This window comes from Acipenser ruthenus, chromosome 14 (assembly GCF_902713425.1).
Source record: "Acipenser ruthenus chromosome 14, fAciRut3.2 maternal haplotype, whole genome shotgun sequence".
Classification (NCBI taxonomy): domain Eukaryota; kingdom Metazoa; phylum Chordata; class Actinopteri; order Acipenseriformes; family Acipenseridae; genus Acipenser; species Acipenser ruthenus.
In genome coordinates, this window is record NC_081202.1 from 22,505,652 (window position 1) to 22,529,513 (window position 23,862).

General features: G+C 38.1%; 1 protein-coding gene across 4 annotated transcripts in view; it reads left to right on the top strand.

Annotated features, from left to right (window-relative positions):
• LOC117419695 (membrane-associated guanylate kinase, WW and PDZ domain-containing protein 2-like) overlaps window positions 1–23,862 on the top strand; it is a 293,429-nt gene that overhangs the window by 262,128 nt on the left and 7,439 nt on the right. For 2 of the 4 annotated variants that reach the window (XM_058986121.1, XM_034032701.3), the window contains 6 exons: window positions 1,549–1,794; window positions 5,196–5,381; window positions 5,889–6,066; window positions 7,136–7,355; window positions 8,009–8,152; window positions 14,408–14,546. In XM_058986121.1, the coding sequence (XP_058842104.1) occupies window positions 1,549–1,794; window positions 5,196–5,381; window positions 5,889–6,066; window positions 7,136–7,355; window positions 8,009–8,152; window positions 14,408–14,546 (1,113 nt within the window). Of the gene's footprint in view, window positions 1–1,548; window positions 1,795–5,195; window positions 5,382–5,888; window positions 6,067–7,135; window positions 7,356–8,008; window positions 8,153–14,407; window positions 14,547–17,783; window positions 17,873–23,862 lie in introns of all 4 variants that reach the window. The other 2 variants (XM_034032706.3, XM_034032702.3) reach the window with 2 other exon arrangements.

Below are 23,862 nucleotides of genomic sequence, written 5' to 3' on the forward strand. Positions count from 1 at the left end.
TTGTAATCCAAACATCTTATAGTCACATGGTCTGTTATAGTCACAGTTTGTTAAACACATTTCACACTGCTGCATAATGTGCATTAACTGCTTTTAACATATAAAAACCGTATAATCTAAACCTGTAATACATACTTGCCAACATTTGGAAACTGTTCAGCTGGACACCCGGGCAGGGGGTGGGGAGGTGGGGCTGGGCTGGTGGATGTTTTATACGCATAAAAACACACATACACTCAAACCCTCAGGAAAAAAAGGGGTTTTACTCCAGTCACTGTTAAACGAGTCCTTTTTTTTATTTATTTATTTATTTTTGCTTTGATAGTTGCCATTTTAATTTGCGGACCCGACTTTAATATATCTCTCAGAGCCTTCAACACTACACTTCCCGTGATCAACGAATGATGTACGAAATGAAGCATGTAGCTAACTCCAGTCCTTCACAGTCCATTAGCTCCCACATTTTACTCAAAATCATAAACACCACATCATATTGCAGCAGCAGTGAGGAAACAATACACTTTTGCAATATGACTGGATATGACATGCCAATAAACTGAGATCTGGTCATGTGAACACAATCCCTGCTAAGCAGTGCAGTGCATGAGGTTCAGCAGTCACTAAAGAGAGAGAGAAAAAAGAAGAAAAAAAATACAGCACGAGAGCGAACACTAGACTAGCTGTAAAGAATTTCCAAGGATAAATATATGGACTTTCTTCCTATGCATTGGCGGCATGTGTGGTAATATACTGCAGAACAGTGCCAAGCAAACATTCATTAATGCAAAACTGCCACAAAAAAGCCATGAAGATAAAGTGACATGCATGCCCACTGATCTATTTTAAACCCAGATCATGTGATTTTGAAGCCACAATGAAAGGTATTTCTCCACAGCTCATTGTTTGTGATACAATACCAAAAGCAATTTGCATTTTAGTGTGAGGAACAGTGACTGAGTCATTTCTGTATATCCTATATCTTCCCCAGCTGTTTTAATGCAAGCAGTTTTTCTACTCTTTTCATTGATTTAAAAGCAGGCCTCTGGTCACTGGCAGCCTTGACAGGCAACTTTCTTTCTTTATGTGCTCTATTTATGCGAAGAATTCTCTTTTAAAAACATGACAGCAGGAAAATGAGATCCTCTTTTGTTACCAACTGTGGCATTTAGTTTGGAATTGATTTTGAAAACCCTTAATGAATTTCTGTTTCCCTGTGTCATCTCTGGATCAGAGGGAATTTACCTTCTGTACATGTTATTAATCTGGGTTGTATTAGGTTATTTATATATGTTTTATGTTTGTTAGGTCACATACACAAGATATTAGTACCTATGTTATATTCTGCAATAAAGCACCACCTATGGGGAAAAAGCAGAACAGGTTTAAGTAAAGTAATTATCCTGTTGTAGTCCATTTCCTTAACAGTGTGTTATTGTGTCTGTATTGAATAGTTGTGTTTTAAGTGTCAATTTTGAAGGGTGGGAGGATTGTGGGAAGTTGTGCCTGTCTGTGGCTGCCTGAAGGGTAACAGGCTATAATATTTTCTAGGTGAGCCATGCCCTGAGAATGGCAAGAGCCCTGGGTCTGTCTCCACACAACACAGCTCCCCAAGAAGTGACTTTGCTACCTATCCCAACAACACAAAGCAAGCTACCACAGGAGCTTCACCACCAGAGGGCTTTGTGTCCCAGAGTTTACAAACAAACGATGTCATCATCCACCGCAAAGAGAATGAGGGCTTTGGCTTTGTAATCATCAGTTCGCTAAACAGACCTGAGGCTGGATCTACAATCAGTGAGTTAAAATTTAAATACAATACAATACAATATTAACCCTTTTGATGAAATATCTCTTAGTGTTGTTTTTTTTTTTTAATCGAGATTTATCCTATGGAAGAACATCTTAGAACCAAGGAAACTTACCAGAAACAAAACATACAACAGTCCCATAACTACAGCAGTTCAGACTTTAAGCCATTGGGATGACGATAGAATAATAAGTAATGGTAGTAATTGGTGGTATTACAGTATATATCACAATGTGAGTCCTTGACAATTTTATGAGTTAACAAAGCCTTGAGTTCTTTTTCACCTTGGTGAAAGTAGGACAGTCTCTGTTTTTTGTACCATTAAATACTGAGCGCCTTTCTAAGAAGTTGGCAGGAGCCCAGGAATTAAAATGATGGGAGGAATTGTGTGTGTTTGTGTGTGTGTGTGTGTGTGTGTGTGTGTTCTCTACCTGAATGCCATTGACTGCCCTCATTTTAGTGCAGGCGACTGATAAGTGTGATAAACTCCAATTACTTCTAGGTGCACTAGCCCTTGCCGGTGGGTAATTTGAAGTTCGGCTTGGAACTGAATCTTATTAATTTGGGATGTCTTAATTGATGATACCTCACCAGAGCCAGGCGAGTCAATCTGTGACAAACAACAACTAAAAGATCTCTCCCCAGCAGGGCCTGCTGTGTGTAAGATCATTTTTGTGGTTGAGAAATTGGCCTGTTGATTATCTGCTTTTATCTCAACCTGGCTATTTAAAGGCCATCAACAGGAAAGCTGCTCTGAAGAACTTTTCTTACAAGCTGTTTTAACAAAAAAACATATTTTGAACAAATGAAGAAAAATTAAATTGCAGTTCACTAAAATCAAATTCCTGTACTTTTGATATTGATGTAAAAAGAGTTTCTTTTTTAGACATGTTAGCAGAGGCGACGCATAACTGTCGATAGTTGGGGGTGCACAATTTAAAGGTTCTGGTGGTATGCTGTGTTCAGGGTCGATTGTCAAGAGACAAAGGAGTTTTAATTACCCAAATGTCTCGGGTATAAATTATTACATAAACGACTTTTGATAAAATATAACAATGCATGTTTTAACCACATAGAAAGTTTTCCAAAAAATGACACGGCGAAGACTGCACCACGGTATTGAGACGACTAGCGGGTGTTCTTAATCAGAAAGAAAACAGAGCAACTTCCTGGGCTTGTCAGGTGATAACTTTCCATTCATACCTTGTGGCTTCCAATACGAAATGCTTTAACAAAAATATGACCTAATTCTATATCTTTATTTTTGTGAGCGGTGTACCCAAGAAAGTACTGAAATTTAAAACGTTTTTTATTTATTATTATTATTGCAGAACAGGACCCATCCAGTCATTTTTCACAGATACCGTTCTCCTTATTTTCTATCCGTACACAACCACACTTTAGTGATAACAAAGCAATAACCCAGCTGACAATATTACATTGCCTCAACGCAGCGGGTTTCCAGATTCATTGCTACAACAACGTTGTAATGCAATGTTGCCACTGTTTTATTCTTTTGACTGTCAAGCTGGGATGTAACACTCCCTGTTTTACAGGACTACAGCCTACCCTTCCTTTTAGCAACGGCTTCTAGGTGGGATTTGGACTTTGAATGTTCCCGAAATCGTTTATTTGCTTTCTTCCATATTTTAAAACCAGCAATTCGAAGTTCATGGTTTGGCCCTTTGCCAAATGCTCGACAACAAAAGCAGAGAGCTGTCATTACGTACACTGTATACAAGCCATTTATACTCATTGTACCACGCTTACCTGAATTTTCTGGTTTTGATCGCACAGGCACTGGCTGGAAAATCAATTACTGGCTGATACGGGCCGCCTTCAATATATTCGAAAGCTGCATCTGGTCCAAGGCAAGAGTCTCTTTTATCGACAGCTGCACTAACCTCTGTAGTATGAGCTTTGGAAGTATCGTCGCTCTCGTTGCTATTAACATTCTGAACTCCAGAACTTCCAGAAGTCAGGTTCAGTTTCTGTTGATGTCTCTGGCGTTGGTGATTTAGCTTTTTTGTTGTAGAAAAACTCCAAACGTAGTTGTTTTTTTTTGCCATTTTAGACTAATAACAGGGCTACATCAAATTCAGTCTGTTTTTAACACAAATTTTCAAATGCCACACCGCGCGCTGACTGAAAAAGTTAAAGTTACATCACGCGAGAACAAATGTAACAGTGAAGGCTCAAAGACATTCGTTGGTTATGTTGTTAAGGTTTGAAAGTTTGAAATAAACTACTGCGCACTCACCTATTTTGAACCCACTTACGAAAAAAATATATATATATTTTTTGTTTTATTTTTAAATAATAAACCCTTGCAGAAATGTGTGGGGGCATGTGACCAGGCATGCCACCCCTTCGCGTCGCCACTGCATGTTAGTAATCATTTTAACCTTTTGACTTCCACACACAAATAAAGGTTATTTCCTGCTGAGTGGCATTTTAACTTTGTTCTATTAAAGTATTTGTTAAAACGTTTTACAAACAAAACATCATATTGTTACATAATCCAAGTTAAAACATGTCTGTGATGTTACCCTTTGATCTTTTAATTGATGAATTCTACAAATTTTCTAACTAAAAAAAACTGGTTGTGTAGCTTTGAAGAGAAGGGGAGTGCGGGGCAGATATAAGGTTGATTAACGAATCCAAAGAGTCAAATTCAACAGAAAAGTTAATACCATTACAGTCAGGGGAGCGTAGGTTCACGTTCTGACTTTGCGAAGTCGCCATAGGCCGGTAGATTGCTGACATCCACTCTCGAGTTCCTGGGTGTAAAAGAGGAAGCTGGTTTGATCGTGGGATCAGAGGACTCCCACTGAACCTTCAGTTCTCCAAGCTGAGCGGGGAATTGCTGCGGTGAGGGGGAAAAATTATTGGACATTCCAAATTGGGGAGTAAAATCGGGGGAAAAATAATTGGACAAACAAAACTGAAATCTGTAGCAATTGGGTAGTAGTGACTCTGTTGTTAGTTTCAGGAACAGTGTGTTTATACATTTGTTAGGGTTATACCAACCTGTTTTAGGTATTTTCTTAAGTAGATTGCTGGCAAATAATCTGAGGCAGTTTATATTTTTAGAGCTTGGAAGTTCTGTCAAGACCTCTCGTCACATTAGGAGAGCCAGTAAAACGTATTGAAAAGGTCAAGCATACACACACACACACAACTAGCTTTTTCTTTAAAAAGTTTTGCCTTAATACCTTAAGTCACTTCAAATGAGCTCACAAACCATTTTTCTGAAGAAAATAGGTTATTGCCTATTCATTATATACATAAAAAAACACATAGGTTTGATGTTGCTAATTATTCTTAAATAGCTGTTAAATAACAGCCAGCATAACAGTGTATTTTCAACTGTTTGTTTACACTCAAGCTGTGCCCCACAAAATTGGCCGGCTAATTGAAGGCAGTCCAGCAGACCGCTGTGGGAAGTTGAAAGTGGGGGACCGGATCCTTGCTGTGAACAGCCAGTCCATCATTAACATGCCTCACGCGGACATCGTGAAATTGATAAAGGATGCTGGCCTGAGTGTAACCCTGCGTATCATCCCTCAGGAGGGTGAGTCATCGTTCCTGTCATTATTTTATTTTAATTCTTGGCAAATCTTGCCTACAGATTATTTTAAAAGCTGCTATTTTCTGTTATCAAAATGTAACTGCCTGTTGTGTGTGTTTATTTTTAATACAATCCAGAAAAGAAGAGACACCAGTCATCTTTCTGGCATTTCTGTATACATATTTGCTTGATATATTAGGTTTGATTTTATAAAAAATGTAAAATGTGTTTTTATGTTCAAACAAGTATTTTCAATTTGAGGTAACTTAAGCAAAATGTTTAGAACAAGGAACCATAGGAATAAGTATGTTGAAACATAATTCATAAGTACATTGTTGATGTGGGCAGCAGTGTGGAGTAGTGGTTAGGGCTCTGGACTCTTGACCGTAGAGTCGTCGGTTCAGTCCCAGGTGGGGGACACTCATGAATCAAATCATCGTCACTTTTCCTTCATATGTCCGTTGTAATGCTTTTGTGTGGTTTTGTTTTTGAATTCTACCTCCACTGCAGAGCTGAACAGCCCAGCGTCCGCAGCCAGCTCCGAGAAGCAGAGCCCAAAGGCTCAACAGCACAGCCCCATGGCCCAGCACAGTCCTGTAGCCCAGCAGAGTCCAGCAACTCACCACAGCCCCGTCACACAGCTGCCCCCACCTCCACCACAGCTACATGGACATGGACATGACAGCAGGTAAGGACGCTCCTGGCTGCAGCTTGCCATGGAATTACAATGGCAGCTTAAGGCCATCTGGACGTCTAATGTCTTTTTTATACTGCTTTCATTTATTTTCTTTCTTTCATACTTTTTTATTTTAATTCCAGGGCAATATGTTTTTACACTACATTGTTGGTGGTAAGTGCCCCTAAGCTGAATCAAGTCCTGTAGGCCTTTTTTTTTAATGTCTGATGCTGTATTCATTTGTGCACAGAGCTTCTGCTACAGTGAGTCGTATATACACATCACAAACAGCTTCAACAAAAACATTCTCCACCATATGATATGAGTTGCAAACAATTAAACACAGACTTTAGATAACATTTTTACAATTGGGAGGTTTTACGTAACCTGAATTGGCTCTATTCAAATTGTTTTAGATATGTAATGTAAAGTACATATTTCTCCCAGGCCTTAAATAGCAATAAAAACAGCTAATTGCAGGTTGAGAAATCTGCTTTAAAGCATTAAATCACACCAAGATTCTAAAGCGAAAAAAAACAAATCTTGTATTTGTTAGTTATTAGTTTTGGTTATAGAATAGGTTGTTTGGGTAATATAGCTACACTTTGTTTTATACAACAATTAAACAACATCCATTCTGAGGGAAAAAAGCACAGTGAAATATTTTCACCGCAATGAACTTGATGTTTTGTTCACAGAACCTGCACCAGGGTCTATCGATCACATTATATTACAAAAAGTTGCCTAAAACTGTTTCTCATTTCTTCAGTAAGGATGAAGATTTATAAATTCCATGTTTTCCGTGATTAATAACTGTATTAAAATGTAGCTCTTATCACCATTTGGATTATCACATACTTTCTCTGGGAGTGGCATTGTACTGATGGTGCAAAATGTACAACTAATTTTGGCCAGTGCTTCAGTTAACTAGTTTAAACGGATCTGTTTGGTTTATGCAATGTTTTTTTACAGATCACAGATATCTAGAAGAATAGCTACTGTATTCTATTTACCACATGCCATAGCAAACCTGCTGTTGATTGACAAACTGTTCAATTGCTAACTATATGCTTTTTTTAAGCTACAGATCAGAGGTAAAAGCAAGGCAAGATGTGAAACCGGATATCAGGCAACCACCCTTCACAGACTATAGACAGCCTCCTGTAGACTACCGACAGCCTCCAGTAGTAGATTACAGACAGCCGCCTACACTGGACTACAGGCAGCCCCCAGTCATAGATTACAGGCTGCATTCCCCTGACACGAGGCAGTATCCAGCACCGGATTGCAGGCAACCACAGGTACAACACTGAGGCAGTAGTTCTAATGCAGAACTGTGATAAACCTTTAAAATGCATTAAAAATTCACACTTTGTTTTATTAATATTACTTTGTTTCTTTTCCTCATGTATCACTATTCACAACAGAAGATCTTTTAAAACAGCACATCAAACTGGAGATGTCCTGTTGTAAATGTATGTTGAGCTTCCAGGCACTGCACTGGCTTTAATCCTATGTTCCCAGTAGTGTTGTAAATTGTTAACAATCATTTTACTTACTGTTCAGTACATTCAAAAATCAGTGTATAAACAGTATTTGAATGCTTATTGGCTGGTTTCACAGAAGTTGATTAGCACTGATCCTGAACTACCTAATGTTACCATAGGTAGGTAAGACCGGTGCTAATCAGGGTCAAAATAAATGTAGCAGAACTCGTTCTGAATTTAAATAAATTAGACACAAGGCATCACCAATACTAGCAAAAGGCCAAACGGAGAAGGCCAAAGGCTTGTGGTGATATTAAATGTACTGATACCAATATAGACTGACCAATAAAGAGGCAAGACATTATCATTCTTTCCCAGAAGGAGGGTTACACTTATCCACATTTAATATCCACATTCAGATTTCTGCATTGCTTAGTATTTTTTTTTTTTTTTTTTTTTTTTAACAGGATTTCTCTTATTTCACTGTGGAGCTGGAGAAAAGCATGAAAGGGTTTGGATTCAGTATCCGGGGTGGTCGAGAGTATAAGATGGATTTATATGTACTGAGACTGGCAGAAGACGGACCTGCAATAAGGAATGGGAGAATGAGGGTAAGACGCTTTCACTTGACTTCAGTAAGCATCGTAACACATAGCACACCCTGACATCCCACACAGTGTATTCGGCCGTAACAAACCTGGACACTGGAGAGCTCCTGATTGAAAGCTTTGGGGACAGGCTTATGTAAGATGAAAACCATCACAGTGTAAAAGGGAGAAGTAGAGCAATTTAAACAATATAACTGAAAACACCAGTACAGTATGTAATGAAAATGATGCAACTTAACAGCATTGTATCAAAAAAGTTATATTACATTGAAATTGAATTTGAAGTTTTATATGAAGGCATCGGCAGCACAGCAGAGATTGGAAATCTAAAGAACTAGAATTATCTGGAAACAATTATTATTTCTGTCACAGTACCTTAATATGCTAGATCTGAAAGGAGCCTTCCTTCATTGAGATGGCCATTTTAACATTTATCTCAATACACAAAATCAGATAATCATATGAAAAGCTATATACAGCATATTTTATATTATTATTTAAAAAAAAAGAGTGCTATACTTTTTTTATTTTAATAACTATAGTGCATACTAATGTATGTTTATGAAGCGGTATATTCTATATTTTCCAAATGTACTTTAATCACTCTAATTGAACAGTCCCCTTTTTCTAGAGAATTGAGAATGTCACGTCAAGCAGAAAAGGTACACGGGACCTTGCGTATTAATCCATCTAATTTAATCAAGCACTCGGGTACACTTTCAAACAATTCCCTGAACCGATGTACCTTTCTTTCTAGATTAGTTTAATGACTTGTCTGATGTAGCATCCTACATCCTGGACTTTCAGAATCTTCCCCCTTTATGATGATTCATGGTTTATTAATTTGCAATGTTGCTATTGGACCTGGCACACAAGACTATCACATTAGCATTATGACTTTTTTTGAAAGATATTTATTATAAATAATCATACATTATACAAACAATTCAATAACAATACAAAACATGTACGTATTTAAACAGTTTTTTCATTAAATGTTATTTTTTATTTAAAATCACACCCTCATATTTAAAATTCCTTCTTCCACTAAACACAGCACCCCACCAAAAGCCTGATTGGAACAACTCCAATTGATGTACTAATTTATAATACATAAAATCAATTCACAGTCTGCAAGCCACCGGCACTTTAAACACACATATTATATCAGCAGTCAAAGCATTGCTCAGTTTGTTTTTTCTGCTTTTTAAAATGGCAAATTTAGCTTGACCAATAAGAAAATTAGCCAGTTTAGCAGTAGACTTATTACCCTTAGAAAAACATATATGAAAACAGCATGGGAGAATGATTAAACAACTCGTCTAGTAAATTCATCAGAGACTACAGCCTTGGACAGAACAAAAAAAAAAGAAAAACAGTTTCTCTCTGCTGACAAAAAACACACTTAACATCTGCCTCTGATCACCTACACTTTTCTGGATTGGTGGTTTATACAGGTTATTCCAGGCAGGTTTAACAGAAACTTCAACACCCAATCTCTCCCTCCAGTGCATATCTGGGACATCTTTCAACATTTTAAAATTCCTAATCTTAACACAAAGCCTGTACAATGCTTTCTTTTCTGTTGCTCCAAATTGCAGGCTGTAGAATGCTCTAAACTGTAAAGGTGTCCTGGGGAGTCAGCAATCTGATCGACAGCAGGTCTAACCTGAAGCTTAAAAATCTCTGGCTCTAAACCCAGAGAACTGTCCCCTTTGAAAAACAGACTCATAACCTCAAGCCCTCACTAGACAAGGCAGCCCACAGCTGTATTAATACACCCTTTATCATCCTCACCGATCTCGCTCTCAACTCAGATGCTTGGACCTCAGGGCTTTTCCAAGCTCGCTCTTTAAGGTCCACTAACTGTACAATTTGTATCAATCCTTTAGTAGTTAGTAAACACTTAACTATTTGACTCTAAAATTGGATATTTCAAATTAGGATTATATACCAACGGCTCTTCTAAGAGCCAGTATAACCCCACACACCTAAAATCTTGGTGTACTCTGAATAGCATCCAGGCATTCAGCAGCCCTGTGACAGAAATACAGTGATTCTTGGTAGTAAATCTCCCTCCCGACCTGTGAGGGTGCTAAGTAGCAAGAACAGAGTACCTTGGATGGGCTGGCCCGACAGTTCTTTCCCAGGGTTCAAGGGAAGTTGGCCAGCTAGAAAGGGGGCAAAACTCCGGTGCATTAACTCATCGACCCGGAAGGGAAACGATGTGGCAGTCGCGGATTGGAGTTGCAGCTGCACTTGTTTACCAAGGGGTCATGTGTGACGGCATAAAAGGGGACCGAGAGACACAATCGGTTCCTTCGCTTTGGTTATGAGTAAATAACCTGGAAGGACCTGTGCAGTAGTGTTTGTTTTGTTTGTCTATAATTGTTGCTTGTTGTATTAATAGACGACTAACACGTTCCGGAGCTGTCGCCAAGGGCCAGCACAAAACCCGGAACAGCACTGCACTATTGTCACGCAATAAACTGTATCACCCGCCATGAGCACTGCAGCCAGGACTGGTGACCGTGTTTGTACATTGTGGGAGGGATACTTGTGTTTTATTATTTGGGACTGCAAACCCGTTATTATTTACCCTGTGCACTACACATTGCTGTGTATTGCCGGGGATTATTATTTGGTCACCAGACCTGGATTGTTAAAAATAAAAATACTTCTGACTGTATTACAAATCTCTGTCTGCTAGTTACACACCGCATCACTCCTGCTCCTGTACACTGCAAACCACTTTGCCACAAGCCCCCTGTAAAAATCAGGTAAAACAGACAAGTCAAACTGTGCAGTATTCAATAAAAACACCTGTCTGTCTAATCCCAACTTCTCCACCCATTGGAGGAAAAAAAAGCCAGTGCTCTCCAGGGGAGAGATTCAGGAGCAGCCTCTGCAGAGAATGCAGCCGAAACGCAGCCACCCTACTCACAATATCAACCAAGCCCTGCCCTCCCTCTTCAACAGGCAAAAACAGCACGCTCTGCTTTATCCAGTGCAATCTGCCCCAGAAAAAAATCACTATCAGTCTTGGATCTCTTTTAATAACAACAGTGGGGGATCTACACATCTTAATCTGTGCCATAACATAGAGGTTACTAGGTTGTTAATCACTAAAACTCTACCTCTATAGGATAGTTTAGTCAGCAGCCATCGCCAGCTCTGCAGTCTACTTTTGACCTTATCCAACATCCCATCCCAGTTCTCTTTAGCCACCCCTTCCCCTCCCAAGAACACTCCCAGGTGTCTAAAAACTGCTTGACTTCACTGTAACCCTGGGGGGAGATCTAGAGGCCTACTGCCTTCCCAATCACCTAATAAAAACGCACTGCTTTTTGACCAGTTTGTCTTTGCAGAGGACTCTTCTCCAAACAATGTCAAGCAATCATTTAATATTTGTACATCTTTTTTTCCCAAAACAAAGATTACAACATCATCAGCATAGGCCACCACTTTTATAGGCTCCACCGGTACATTTGGAATGGACAAGCCAGATAACAAAATCTTTAATTTGTGGAGTAACGGTTCAATTGAAAGCGAATATAACATCCCAGACATGAAATAGCCCTGTCGAATTCCCCTCTGCACCTGAATAGGAGAGCTAAGCACACCATTCATTTTAAGTGTACTAAAAACATTACTGTGGAGTAACTGAATTTTGCCCAAAAAACTGGGGCCAAAACCAAAAGCCTTAACTACATTAAATAAATACTTATGATCTACACGATCAAAAGCTTTCTCCTGATCTAAAGAAATGAGACCAGCTTTAAATCCTAAAAGCTTGGAGGGGGTACAGAGCCATTCCTATCAACCTTGTTGTCTACTGTACTATTAAAATCCCCACCCAATAAAACCACATCCTCAGGCTGACACTGTGCCAGTACTTTATTCATAGTTTGGAAGAATAACACTCTCTCTCCCATCATTTGGATCATAAACATTTATAAAGACAAGAGTCTTACTACAAATACTGACTTGAACTTTTAATAGCCGCCCTTGAACCTCTTCACTCACAGTGAAAGAATCAGGTTTAGAAAATAAAATTACGACTCCTGCAGTAAAATGAGTTCCATGGCTCAGTATAACCCCCCCTCCCTTTGTTTAAACCAATCTGCCTTAATGTTTTCATCTGTATGTGTTTCTTGAAGCATGGCAACACTCATTTTCTTCTGTATTAAATATTCAAAAACTGCTGCTCTCTTTCCTACATCTTTCCCTCCATTTATATTTAAGGTACCCAAATCAAAAGTCTGAATAATAGGAGTAAAAGAGAAAATAAACACAACAAACCAATAGACAGAAAGAAAATAAGATAATTGTGCATGTCTAAATTCAGAATTCTAAAAGGTATTGACATTGTCGACCCAGGGAACTTTTTCGACCTGAAAAGAGAAACAAGGACCAGGGGTCACAAATGGAGATTAGATAAAGGGGCATTCAGAACAGAAAATAGGAGGCACTTTTTTACACAGAGAATTGTGAGGGCCTGGAACCAACTCCCCAGTAATGTTGTTGAAGCCGACACCTTGATGAGATTCTGGGATCAATAAGCTACTAACAACCAAACAAGCAAGATGGACCGAATGGCCTCCTCTCGTTTGTAAACTTTCTTATGTTCTTATGTTATTATGTTCTAAACATGTTTACTAGATTTAAAAGAAAGCACGCACTTTGCTAATTAAATTCTTCAATCGGTCTCGCAGAACTTACAAATAATTTCAAGTTGAGAAAGTGCTCAACTACACTAATATTTATTTACCCTTAATTAGCTCCAGAAAACTACAAATACTTTCATTACTGTACCCACCTCTCTCCAACTGACTGGCGGACATTTCACAAGTTACTGAGGAGTCAGTATCACTCTCACTCACATCATTTTCAGCGTCTCCGCTGTCTTCCACTATACTCTGAGTCGCTGAGAGATTGGCAGCATTGCTAACACTAACAGAGACCACGTCTCTTCTCACAGCTAAACCATTCCTGAAATCATCACTATGAGAGACTATAGTTTCTGAGCACACACTGTGTTTCGCTGAATGAATCTCCTTAGTTTTTATTTTCCTCTTTTTCCCAGGCATTTTAAAAGCAATATTTGCATTAATCACCTGCCCACCCTCCTCCATCTCTTCCTCTGATTGTACCGCACTGTTACTATCCCTTTTAAGATTTCTTTCTATGTTCTCAGTATCCGTATTTTTAACCATTCTATTACTTGTTTTGGAAACATATGAATCATCAGCAGCCTCATTTAGAGACTCTTCCACACCATTAATGCCGTGCCTTCTTGTAAAATTTTCAAAAACAAAACGCGCGAACCACTTGGCGTCCTATCGGACATAGCCATAGCGGCCGTGTCTGGTAAAACAAAATCAGCCAAACACTTAAACAAACAATCTGTTTAAGCAACAAAACAAAGAAAAAGAAAGAAGAAAGAAAAAACAACAAAAAAACGAAACTACTCACACGCCAATCGAGACTCACACACTCCCTCCCAGCAACCTCAATGACAGACAGCATGAAAGGAGATAGATAGATAGACAGATAGATAGATAGATAGATAGATAGATAGATATGTCACATTTGTACGAAATATCCCATTTATACTTCCACATTATTTTAATGGTAGTCATTTATGGATGGTTAACATAAATCATTTACCAGGCCACCCTTGCACACATGTTGCCACATCTCTGGAAATTTCTGGAAAAGTAAACACATTCATTATAGTAGACATTAAAGTCTATGAAAGTGCAGTACAAATTAGGAGGAGTGTTTTTTCTTTTTTTTTCTCCCCCTAGATGCATATTCTTTAATTGTAGCATTGATCAGTTAGCGTCCTGGAAAGGAAAAGTCTTGCAAAATGCACCTTTTACAGACTGCTTCATCACAACCTTTGTAAATGATTTATTTCACCCACAAGCATGACGAATGAGGTGTTTAACCACATGGAAAGCTGGTGACAAATCATTGGAAATTACCCCCATTGGTAGACATTACCGTTTGCTCTAAGAATATCAAAAAGAACTTAAACAAAGTGAATACTTCAAAATCAAACAAAAAACAGCAGCAATGCATTGTATGTATTTGATTTTTCAGGACTGTTTTTAAAGTAAGAAGACTTAACAAATCAGCTAGTGTAGTGAGGTGATACAGTATGTGAGGTGATAAAACCTAGGATGTAATTTTTTCTTTTTTGTTTCCCAGTGTACTAAGGCACTTTTAACATGATATTCTTTTCCCTGACAGGTTGGGGATCAAATCATAGAAATCAACGGTGAGAGCACAAGAGATATGACACATGCCAGAGCAATCGAGCTCATCAAATCAGGAGGGAGGAGAGTGCGTCTGTTGCTTAAGAGAGGGACAGGGCAGGTCCCAGAGTATGGTGGGTTTTCACATTCTTCTTCTTCTTCTTCTACTAACTAGCATTCTTGTATTTACAATAAAAACCGTGAAGCATATCAATTCTTGTCTTCAGTAACTGCACTTAAAAGTACTTACAATAACGCTTGATTTTGTCATGATTTTTAAGTAGCTTTTGAAACTTGAATTCCATTCAAGGCGTGGCTGAGATTGCTTGGTGTTGCAGTTTCATTTTCATATCAAACAACAAAGGGCGTGTCAAGTAACACTTAGTATTGGACCTCTATCTATATATTCATTGCCACATGTAAGTGTCTCATTTGTCATTACATTAGTTCCTTATTTATACTTGCTAGTCAAATTTGAGACTGGATGACACTGATAATGTTACAGTGGTCTTCAAGTTGCATTCACTCAGCATACTGAGTTAAGTTCCAGACAGATCAGCTACAAAAGCATTCAGGCCCTCCGTAATCGGTTACGGATATTGCAGTGATTTGGCTTAGAAACAGGGTAAAGAAACAACTAAAGAAACAGCAAAATATGTCTCCACCTGTCCATTTCACACCCACTGTTCTTTCTTTATGATATGTTGCAGTTACAACAAAAATGTATTGTGTGAAATGATGTGTTGGGGTCCCCCTGCTTTCTGTGCAGCAGGACGTGTTTTTAAACCCCACCAGTACAGAGCTGTTTTCCAACAGCAGGCTTGGAGAAAATTATAACACACACAAAAACAATTAAAGGAGGAGTGAATTGTAAGTAACACTAATGAAAGGGAAATGGCTAAATAAGATGCTATTGTAGCAAGTAGCTTTTTAAGATGACTTTTTAAAAAGCTATTATTAAAATTGCTGATTGTTTAATTTATTTTGTGACGAGCTTTGTAAGTCTGTTTTAGCTTTAATATCGTAACAATATACAGTAGAAGACAACAAGCAAGACATAGTTATCATTTAGCCCCAAATAAATCCAGAATATACAGCTTCCACAATATGCCTCCCTTTGACATGCAGGTTTAAAGCCTGATGCATTACTGTGTTCAGTCAGTAGGAAATTTGTTTTTTTATGAGGACTCTTATATTGAATATGGTATAGTCATTACAACACAGAATCTCCATCCAATATCAGAGCGTGTTGTATTATAACTCAGTAAAATACCAGACAGTCATTCAGAGAACATTAAAAGGAAATTAACTGTAGAACACTGCATTTCCTGAAAGTGCAGTCCAATTTCAGCAAAATTGTGTAGTGGTTGATAAAGCAATTATTTTTTGCAGTCACCAAGCTAAGAGTTAGAAGGCATTTATGGAAGATACAATAAGAAATTGTTGTTAAATAATATAGTACAAATGATTGACAGACAATAATACCAGATAAAGCAACTATTGTCATTTTTCCATCTGCACTGTTAAACCAGCCTCAGTCTCACCTCGGTACCATATGAAATTCCAATCCCCCTCCAGACATTACACAAAGGTGAAATGTGTATGTAATGCATTTCATATCACTGCTATTTAGAAATAAGTCAGCTACCACAAATATTATAATTAGTTCACAGCCTCCATTCTGCCTAAATGTTTGATTTTTTTGCAATCCACAGTTAAACTTTACCCATATCAGAGGACATTTTCTCTGGTTGCTCTTATGGTGAGCCCCTTTCACACTGGTATGCTCTACCCAGGTCAAAACCTGCCTGAGCAGGGCATGGTGTCATGTAGATTGGGTATGCGATTTCACACTGTTTTTCATAAAACAGGGTTGACCTGGGTGACAGATGCAAGTAAACAATACATGTATCAGTGCCCAGGAAGCAGCTTGTTACAGACACTTCCATCCAAGCTTCTCTGGATTGAACCATCAGCCCAAATGTTGATTAGAGCAAATGTTTCTTCATGCTGCTATCTGGCTCATGGTGTGTCTCAGGAAACAAAAAAATGGCTAAACAGAATGTTCCTTGCGGAAGTGAAACCTTCACGCAAGCGTGGCTGTTTATTATTTTGTCAGCTCACAAACAGCCATCAGTAATTTTGTTTCGCTCAACCTGGGGCAAAGCGTGTAGACCCACATCCTGAGGTGGGACACTGGGACCCGGGTTAACCCGGGTACGATCCAGGTACATGGTTTCACACTCCACAGGATTGTGACCCGAGTAGCCAGGACCTGGGTCCGGACCTGGGTAGGAGTGCCAGTGTGAAAGGGGCTGCAAGTGTCTTTTGTTGCAGGTTAGGTAAACCAGCTAAATTGACAAGAGCTGTATATCTCAAGACTTGAGTAGTGTATCTGTATCTGATATTGCCCTGAATCAGAGGAAAGCACGCCACATCTTTTCAAACCAAAACCCCTTTCTGCAGAAAAAAAACATCAGAATATTTATTCTATTAAATATATATTATTCATGCCTTAATCTACCTTCTGGTGCATATAGAAACATTTTTAAGAACAGTTTTGCTGTGGGGTCCTTTTATGGATTAGATTATTAATATAAGGCCAATATTACATTTTGTAAAAATAAGTAAAATACCTGAAAGGGCCTTACTTTAATGAATTAAACAGCGGTGGTATTTAGATCCACCAATGTTTAGATCATTTGAATAGACTCCTGTGTCTTCTTTTTATTTCTTTGAAGAAACTAAAAAATACATTGTAGATGTACATTTGACCATTTCATACCTTTTTTGGTAATTTGGTAATTCAAACCAAACTAGTGACAACCCAATAAAACCAAAATAAACAAAGCTTAAAATTAAAACGTGCTTGGTTGATAAGCAAATTCTTTGGTGATCTATAGCACTGTTGCTTTCAAACAAAGGTTAAATTAATTGTGTGTCATCCAGTTATCAGCAGGTGATGGGGACACGGAGGCTTTTAATGTCAGACTGGCTGAGAAATAGAAATCTTGTTTTTGTCAGCAGGAGGCTAACTAGCGATTAATAACTTTGTCCTTCTGGCATAATTAGCACCTCATTAATCATAGCTGCTTTCCAAGCATCTCAGAACACCTTGTTTACTTAATTTGAAAATTTACTGGAACCTTGTTGCTAAAAAAAAAAAGTTTTAACTCAGCATGTATTTGATTATTAATATTTTGTTTAATGTTAAACTCTAACCTGTATTTTTAAAAACGGTTTCTAATTAACATTGTGTTCTGTCAAGAATAACTTTGAACTAACAGTACTATAAATAACGTTCTGTCTTAATGTCACTGGTTCTGTTAATTCTAATGATTGGCCCTAGGCTGTTCCTCCCCTTCCTTTAGGAATGGTACCTTCCAGCCTGTCCATGTGCATGAAAAGTGACAAGCATGGCTCCCCATATTTCTTCCTATTGGGCCACTCTAAAGACACGGTTTGTAAAATCTGCATGCATATTACCATTCTAATACTTCTTTTCTAATTCACTGAAACAGTATCAGTACTCTTGTTAAGAAAACCATGGCTCCCTCTTTGGGTCAGTGGCAACAACGTTTAATTGGAGGAGGAAATGGGGATTTCTAACCCAGCTGGTCTGTTAAGACATGATCACATGAATAACCTGCACATCAAATTGTAACATTTTACATATGAAGGTGGAGATATTGGGCCCCTTTCACAAAGCTTGAAGAGGCTAGCAACTATTTGAAACAGTTTTGTGAGTATCAAACTTAGAATAAAAATATTGTTTGTGTCTGTCTGTTTTTCTATAATATTTGAAATATATAAATATAATCCATGAGAGTACTTAGCTACTGTTGGTGCCTGTCTGTCACATGGGCACCATCAAATCTGTCATGAGCCCTTCACATACCTAACAGTGGTGGAATTGTGCAGGAGGTTTCTGGAAAAAGGAATTCTGTTGGCCTAAGCCAACCTATTCAATTCAGTGTTTTGTAAACTGCTGCCATGCTGTTCAAAATTTATGATGGCATTTCTTATCAAATAGAGCAAACAAACAAAAAATTGAATTTTAATCTGAAATCCTTTTTAAATTCTGTAAGCATTTTCACCAGGATGAGACAAATAGATCATTTTTATTTGTTTGTCATAATGGTAGTTTATCATCAGTTATGAATGTAGCTCCGTTTAATAGATATCTATTTTCTAATACAGCAGGATTCAGAGATAACACCAGGGATGGTACGTTAATAAGGACTGGCCTAGGTACTGTAGTGTGTTTTAAATGAATACTTTATACCAACTAGCTTTATTTCTTACCTCTTAAATGTTCTCTAGTATTCTGTGTGTTCTCTAACATTCTCTATTGTTGTTTCTGCCTAGATAATTATTTACCATGCTTTAAATAATTCCAGCAAAAATGTCCTTTTTTTCAACCACCTCTAAAAGCAATTGACTGCATCCATTAAAATGTTTTTTCCAAGTCTCTTGGCATTATGTATCATAAATGTGACTTCAAATTGCAGAGATAAAAATACATAGTTTCTCGTTATTTACAGACGTGCTCAAATTTGTTGGTACCCCTCCACAAAAAACGAAGAATGCACAATTTTCTCTGAAATAACTTGAAACTGACAAAAGTAATTGGCATCCACCATTGTTTATTCCATATTTCATAGAAATCAGACTTTACTTTTGATTTTTTATTCAACATAATATTGTAAATAATAAAACAAATGAAAATGGCATGGACAAAAATGATGGGACCGCTAACCTAATATTTTGTTGCACAACCTTTAGAGGCAATCACTGCAATCAGACGTTTTCTGTAGCTCTCAATGAGACTTCTGCACCTGTTAACAGGTAGTTTGTCCCACTCTTCCTGAGCAAACTGCTCCAGCTGTCTCAGGTTTGATGGGTGCCTTCTCCAGCTCTTTCCATAGATGTTCGATAGGATTCAGATCAGGACCCATAGAAGGCCACTTCAGAATAGTCCAATGTTTTGTTCTTATCCATTCTTGGGTGCTTTTAGCTGTGTGTTTTGGGTCATTATCCTGTTGGAGGACCCATGACCTGCGACTGAGACAGAGCTTTCTGACACTGGGCAGTACGTTTCGCTCCAGAATGCCTTGATAGTCTTGAGATTTCATTGTGCCCTGCACAGATTCAAGGCACCCTGTGCCAGGCACAGCAAAGCAGCCCCAAAACATAACCGAGCCTCCTCCATGTTTCACTGTAGGTATGGTGTTCTTTTCTTTGAAAGCTTCATTTTTTCGTCTGTGAACATAGAGCTGATGTGACTTGCCAAAAAACTCCAGTTTTGACTCATCTGTCCAAAGGACATTCTCCCAGAAGGATTGTGGCTTGTCAATATGCATTTTAGCAAATTCCAGTCTGGCTTTTTTATGTTTTTCTGTCAAAAGTGGAGTCCTCCTGGGTCTTCGTCCATGGAGCCCACTTTCGCTCAAAAAGCGACGGATGGTGCGATCAGAAACTGACGTACCTTCACCTTGCAGTTCAGCTTGTATCTCTTTGGCAGTTATCCTTGGTTCTTTTTCTACCATTCGCACTATCCTTCTGTTCAATCTGGGGTCGATTATCCTCTTTCGGCCGCGCCCAGGGAGGTTGGCTACAGTTCCATGGACCTTAAACTTCTTAATAATATTTGCAACTGTTGTCACAGGAACATCAAGCTGCTTGGAGATGGTCTTGTAGCCTTTACCTTTACCATGCTTGTCTGTTATTTTCTTTCTGATCTCCTCAGACAACTCTGTCCTTTGCTTTCTCTGGTCCATGTTCAGTGTGGTGCACACAATGATACCAAACAGCACAGTGACTACTTTTCTCCATTTAAATAGGCTGAATGACTGATTACAAGATTGGAGGCATGTGTGATACTAATTAAAGAAACTAATTAGTTTGAAATATCACTATAATCCAATTATTTATTATCTTTTCTAAGGGGTACCAACAAATGTGTCCAGGCCATTTTAGAATATCTTTGTAGAATAAGCAATAATTCATCTCTTTTTACAGCTTCTTTGCTTTATTCTATGACATACCAAAGGCATGCAAGTATACATGATAAAATAGCTTTTAATTTCATCACTTTTCAGGAGGAATGAAGCATTATTTCAATGAGCTGTAAGGGTACCAACAAATTTGAGCACGTCTGTAACAAAGGCTTTGAAAGGGAGCAGTACATTATTTATACATAGTGTTCCACGTTTGCGGTTTATTCCGAATTTTACCGAAAAATTACAGATTTTTTTTTTTTTTAACTGGACATCGGTTTTTACTGATTTATACCCAATTTTTGTCTATTATTCAATATTTTCCCGGGAACTATTGTCTAGGAAATACACAATATTTTGATTGAAATGCTAAGCAGACCTACACTGTATTGTAGGTTACAGCAGACGTTTAGATGTCAGAGGATCCAATAACGTTCAAACGTGGTTCTCTGTCACTTCACAAACACTTTATCACCTGATTATGTAGGCCAATCAAAGTCTGATTATTGTGGCAATTGCTGGGCGTAGTAACTACAAGCTTGATCAAGGGTAGTTGTACTGGTTCCCCCATAGCTCGGTCACCCTTAGCCCCCAGGGGGGGTGGCATGCTACAGTATGTAGGTTTAAGTTTTATAAGTTGTTTATTTTTGCAGGTAGGTGTTAAATCTACAGGTCTGTAATATATTGGCATCATTTAATGACCAAATTAAAAATGAATTGAATTGAATTTAAGTCTCCAAAGAAATGCTTTGGGCGAAAATTGGCTGATCTACAAGAGGTAAATCATTGGCCTTATTTGCCATCATGTGAAAATATATATTTAAATTGCTTTTTGAAAGAGCTGAAAAAGACATTTTCATTGAATCCAATTTATTTTTTACACATTGCAATCCAGTTGAAATAAAGCAATTTCATATACTAATAGTGTGTTTATTTCACTGGGCCTAAACTGTTGATTTATGGCCTATGTAATGGAGCTTGCTAGCGGAGCTGCATCTTAGTGCTTAGCAGAAAAAAAAAACAGACTTGGGTAGTGTACTTTAATGTGTCTCAACCAGTGAAATATTTAGCCCAAGCAGGGAGGTTATGAAGTACTATATGTACTATCAAGTGGACAATGTACCACATGTGAGTGAGTGAATTGTTAAAAGTTTTCCTACCCCATTATTTACTGGAATGGTGTTTTGCAGTACTGCCAACAGCAGTAAAAAGGTTAATTTTCTCTTAAAACACTGTCATCTGTATTGATAGCACTTCATTTCTGTAAATATATTCCACAAAACAGGCAACACTTTGACCCTTCTGTTATATACAGATTTTCTTGGCTCTCGTAAATTAGAAAGCCTTGCCTCACTGCCTTACCTGGTCAGCTGAGGGAGCAAGGGTGCAACTAAAGTCTTGGATTTCACTTTGTTCACTGCTAGGTTAGCAGTAATGTGTGCTGACTCAGTGGTGCAGAGTTATTCCACACTGTACGTTCACCACCCGCAATGGGGCAAAACAGTCACAGCATAACCTAGGAATGCAGACTTCTTTCCCAGGATACCACTATGAATTTTTATATCCCATCCACATCCCAGCCTCATGTGTGGCACATCCACTCTTATATGATACAGTGTTATGTAAAGCTGCTCGAGCAGCTGTTCAAAAGATTCAGTTGGAATATAAAAGCAATGGCCACTTTTATAGCAGAAGTTGTTGCACATGATCAGCTACAGTACTATCAAACAATTCTAATGGATACCGCTAGTAAAAACAGAATTATAAACCTCACGAATCGTCACAGCCAGTTCAGAGTACAGCAGATACTTTCCAACAGTGCTATAAAATTCAAGTGAAGATATAAAATAGTCGATATTGAAATGAGATGTGAAAATCCATTAGAAGACAGTGGTTCTGATCTCTCTTACCTTCAAGGTATAGACCTTGACCTATGTCAAGGTCTGCAGTGTTTACCAAAAGTGTAAAAGTGGTAGGCACCACTCAGAGACCAACATGAAATGAATCCTTATTGATATTCATACTGAACTTTGTGTACTGCAGGCAGATCTTTTTTACCTCTATTGGCAATAATGTCTGTTTCATCTGTCTGCCGAGCAAGAACAGTGTTAACTGAAACAGAACATTATTGATTAACAGTCAAAAAGTGACAAACAGTTTGAACATGACAGCCAAAAGCCCCTTTTAAAAGCTTTAAAAAAGATGATTTAGCACTGATTACTAAATATGCTGTAGCATTCGTGTTTTTAGCCAGTGTGCTTTTAAACTGCCCAGACAAACAACTAAATGGAGATGTTAATAAGTACACTATGACAGATGCACTTTGTTCATCTTAGGAGGTACTGTATATATTGTAAAGATTCACTTCTATAGACATGCATTTCTCGTGACTCGGGAATTAAAAAAAAAAAAAATTATAGAGAAAGTAGAACTTCAGTGTACAAAAATGAAGGTTGATAAGAAGAAAAAATATTTAAAAAATAAAAATAATGTACACAAAAAGTTTAAATGATTTAAAAAATAATTTATTTCAGGACATTTTGGGCAAAAACCCTTCTTCAGCTGTGTAGATAGAAAAGTAACACAGTGCAGTAAACTTGTTGATTTTCAAAAATTCTGAGGATGATGTTAAGATGATGTCAGAATAGAATGTTCATTCCAAGAGGCTCCAAAGTTCCAAGTTTGAAGATAAGCTCACGTTCTCTTTGCTTCCGAGTGTAATTTGTACCAAAACACTGACTGGTTCCACAGATGGTGATGTCTTCAGCAGTGTGTTTATTGCTGTTGAAGTGTCAGGCTACTAGAAATGTCAAGGTGTTGATTCGAATGCTTTGTAAATGTTCCACAAAACGATCTGCTAAACATCTTTTAGTTTCCCCAACGTTTAATTGGTTGCATTCTGTGCTAATGATGCAGTACACTACTCCTTTAGAAGTACGTGTAAAGGGCTGGTGGATGTGGAGTGATGATTTAGGGCCTCTGATCTCAGTTTGGGAGTTAATATATTTGCATGTCGTACATCGTGGTCTGTTACATGGGACTATAACTTTTAAAGGTTCTGCAGAAGAGCGAATTTCACTGTGGACCATGTATTCTTTTAGATTATTGTCTCTTCTATAGGATATTAGTGGAGGATTTTTAAAAATAGGTGCTGTAGGTGGATCTTGCTGTAAATTTTTTAAATTTCTTTGCAGAATTTTCTGTACTTCTCTGTTGGTGGGATGGTAAGTGAGGACTAGAGGAATTAAGAACATAAGAAGAACATAAGAAAGTTTACAAACGAGAGGAGGCCATTCAGCCCATCTTGCTCGTTTGGTTGTTAGTAGCTTATTGATCCCAGAATCTCATCAAGCAGCTTCTTGAAGGATCCCAGGGTGTCAGCTTCAACAACATTACTGGGGAGTTGGTTCCAGACCCTCACAATTCTCTGTGTAAAAAAGTGCCTCCTATT